This window comes from Protobothrops mucrosquamatus, unplaced genomic scaffold (genome assembly GCF_001527695.2).
Source record: "Protobothrops mucrosquamatus isolate PMUCROS unplaced genomic scaffold, P.Mucros_1.0 scaffold5687, whole genome shotgun sequence".
Classification (NCBI taxonomy): Eukaryota; Metazoa; Chordata; class Lepidosauria; order Squamata; family Viperidae; genus Protobothrops; species Protobothrops mucrosquamatus.
The window spans coordinates 61,457-65,476 of record NW_015391539.1 but is presented as its reverse complement, the minus strand read 5'-3'; the positions used below and the strand labels follow the sequence as shown (position 1 = coordinate 65,476).

The 4,020-nt window shown below is 41.1% G+C and overlaps 1 gene segment (V, D, J or C); it reads left to right on the top strand.

The window, feature by feature from the left end:
• LOC107299899 overlaps nt 1-990 on the top strand; it is a 14,047-nt gene extending 13,057 nt beyond the window's left edge. Inside the window, 1 exon segment of the C gene segment in view lies at nt 540-990. Coding sequence covers nt 540-862 — 323 coding nt within the window.
• Nucleotides 991-4,020: the final 3,030 nt, after the last annotated feature.

Sequence of the window (4,020 nt, the reverse complement as noted above, 5' to 3'; positions counted from 1 at the left end):
AAACCAAGCAGGTGGTTAGAACAAAGTGAGATATGGCTTTCCTGTGGTGCCACCCTCTAACATGAAATGTCCCCGGTGTAGACTTTGGTTTCCTCTTGTTACACTGGAGGATCTTATTGGAGGCCTTATGCAGCTTTTGATTAAATAATCTTCCAAACGCACACACAGCCGATATAACAGGCACATCACTGACCAAAAGTGAGACGGACTGTGTGAAATGACGTAGTCAGATGGGTTAAGCACTTCAGAGGACTTGCATGTCCTGTCTTCCTAATATTAATTACTCCAATTTCCTGGGCTTTTTCTATCACGTTAAGTTTTATTTTGGCTTGGAGTGCTATCTGAACCCAGAGTCGATTCTGTGAAGTTATAATTGTAGCTAATCTGTTCAATCTCACAAGTGAACCAGTCCTCAGAGGCGTGCAATCTACAATACGTCATGACTTAATACATGGCAAACCTGTCATGGCTTCCATTACTTTATCCTAAACTAAATAAAATGTGACTTTCTTTGTCTTTTTCTTTCCATGTTCACAAAGAAAAGAGCAAGGCACCATCCATCCACATCTACCCTCCCATCCCTGGCAATTCACTTATCGTCACCTGCTTCGTTCGAGGCTTTTCCTCAAATATTATTGATATCCAGTGGCTAAAGAATGGCAATCCCATTCCAGAAGATGACTACGTCAACACCCCAGCTGTGAAAGAAAAGAGGGATGAGTCCTTCTTCCTCTATAGCAAATTGACAATCTCTCAACCGGAATGGCGTGACAGAAACATATTCAGCTGTATGGTTGTCCATGAGGCCCTTAATGACAGGTTCACCCAGAGGAGCATCGCAAAAACATCGGGTAAACGTTGAAGACTCCCCTCAACAGGCATTGTCCTCCTAGATTTGACTCTCACGGTGTTTGATCCAAATTCTTGTAAATAGTTTACATGCCAATGTGTTTTGCTGCTAGCTAAATAAAAGCATCCCAATTCAGAGGAGTCTTAGGTTATGCTCTCTTTTGTTCAACCAAATTGGGGGCTGAGCAAAGTTGAGAGACGATTTCTGGAATCAAGAGGGAAAGGACTACTTTCTCTGGACATTAGAACAAAGGATCAGAGTTGAGGCTGGGAGAAAAAGTGCTTTCATTCTTCTGGGCGCATTTCATTTAATTATCATTATTTACAATTTCCCATTAAATTTCTCTATCACTCTTGGTCCCTTCATCCTAAATCCTTCAACTAGGCACCACCCAATCAGACCTGAATGGGAAGTTCTTGGAGGTAATAAGTAATCTTTCTAACGTCCTTGCAGTTGATCTCATAACTTCTATATCCACTGGGAGTTATCATGGCAGGCTAAACCCTAGGCAGTTTACAACCTTGCAATAAAACAATATATAAAATGAAGAAAAGGCAACAAAATTAAACCCATTTACTGGAATGCCACATCAAAGGAATACTAAATCTAAGAAACATTAATGAATCACATAATGCAAAAAAATACACACAAAATATACTAGGCGGTCCTAGCTGAGGTATCTCCCTCCATTTTGCTTCACCTTAAATAGGTCATTAAGAAACTACATAAAGACACTACATAACATGGTAGAAGCTAAATAGTGATCCAAGAACCAAATTAAATGGTGATCCTGACCTTGCTTTTTTCACATTTTTTTAAAACTTAATCGTTAGGAGGAATAGAATGTTTTGACAAGTCCATTGCACATTCATCTAAGCTTCCTCTTTGCTCTTCACTGTCTTATTTGAACCGTAAAAGGAAGGACCATATTCTCAAATTATTCAGTGGACTTCTCACATATGGTAGCATGAAGGACTAACAGAATAACAGACTTGAAAGGGACGTTGGAGATCTTCTAGACCAACCCCCTGCTCAAGTAGGAGACCCTATACCATTTCAGATAAATGCTTGTCCAATCTCTTCTTAAAAATCTCCAGGGTTGGAGCATCCACAACTTCTGAAGGCAAGTCGTTCCACTGGTTAATTGTTCTAACCGTCAGGAAGTTTCTCCTTAGTTCTAGGTTGCTTTTCTCCTTGATTAGTTTCCATCTGTTGCTTCTTGTCCTGCCTTCAGTTGCTTTGGAGAACAGATTTCTCCCCTTGGGTAGCTTGACAATATTTGGACTTCAGTTCCCAGCGGCTGACTCGAGAAACACTAACATACACAATACACAAACTTTGACCTAATCAGGATCTTTATTTTCATAATATAAATTAGATGGAAGAAAACAAATGCTCTTCTAACCATGCGATCGAGACTCAACCCCCCCCCCCAAAAAAACCAATCAAAACCAAAATAAAACCTTTAAGACCAATTGCCTCAAAGATTACATAAGCTTTATTCAGACAAACATCAGAAAATTCTCTAAACCTCTCTGACATTTCAAGTGTTATTCCTCAAAATCAAGAAACCGCAAAACTGATTTCTAAGCACATTATAACCAACACCCATAATTTTGGAAAACAAACATTAAGACTTCTCAAACAGTGCAAATTAATTTAAAAGTATCTGTATTTGTCCGATTCCATAAAATAATCTCACTCCCCAACCTTTCTTAGAATCTGCTCTGACAGCGGAGGAGCAGCACAGAAGAAACATGGAAACAAAGAAGAATGCCAAACAATGGAAACTTTACGATACACATGCCAAATATTTTTGGAATTTTGGCATTCAGATTTTGAATTTGATGAAGATGCTTCTAGTATGGCTTACAACAGTTTGTTTGGTGACCGTACAAAGTTACAACGGCACTGACTTATGATCGTTTTTTCAAAGTTACGACTGTTGCAGCATCCCCGTGATCAAGTGATCAAAATTCGGATGATTAGCAACTGGTTCATATTTATCACGGTTGCCGTGTCCTGGGATCACGTGATCTCCCTTTTGCGACCTTCTAACAATCAAAGACAATGAGGAAGCCGGATTCACTTAACTTAACACTTGTTAAGTCATGGTGATCATTAAGCCGATCAATTTTATGATCTTTTTACAATAGTCATTAAGTTAAAAACACAGTCATTAAGCAAATCCATATTCCCCAATGGGCGTTTTTTGCTCTAAACCACAAGTTAACCCCAGATTCTGGCAAAAGAATTGCTGAAAATCGTGTTCACATGTTCATGGGCCATTGCAAATGGGCGTAAATGCGGGCTGGTTGCCATTCACCCAAAATGCGCTCATGTAATCACAGGACAGGGCCAGATACAGGGACTTCTAAATTGGGTAATACGTACCTTTTACAAGGTCCGTTCTGACTTTGAATGTGGCTAAGCCACTGGTCGTAAGCCGGGGACTATTCGTAGACAACTTTTCCAGATTTACTTTAATAGCACGATATCAAGTTATATAAATTGATGGAGAAGAATTCAGATTGACTAGAGAGGAAGACGATATACTCTAAGTAATTCTTCCTGCTCTGGTGTGCAAGAAAGAACTGAAATAACAGAACAGAACAGAACAGAGCAGAGCAGAACAAAACAGAACAGAAGAGAACAGAACAGGAGCTGGAAGGGATATTGGAGGTCTTTTAGTCCAGCCCCCTGCTCAAGCATAACCCATAACCCAAACACATACCATTTCAGATAAGTGACTGTCCAGTCTCTTCTTTAAAACCTCCAGTGATGGAACACCCACAATTTCTGATGCCAGAAATTGTGGGTGTTCTAGTTCACGACTCGGCGGAAAATCAGGCGGCGGCTTGGGAAGCAGCCGCTGCCGCGGCACTGGACCGAGTCGTGCCTTTGCGGCCTCTGACCCGGCGTAGATCTCAACTGGCTCCTTGGTTTACGGAGGAGCTAAGAGAAATGAAATGCCGGAAAAGACGCCTAGAGAGCAGTTGGAGGACTAGCCGAACCGAATCCGACCGAGCACAGGTAAGAGTTCATATTAGATCCTACCTTGTGGCAATGAGGGTGGTGAGGTCTAATTACTATTCCACCCTCATTGCGTCATCAGATAACCGCCCGGCCTCCCTCTTCAGGGTGACCCGCTCTCTCCTTCAATTGGGGGA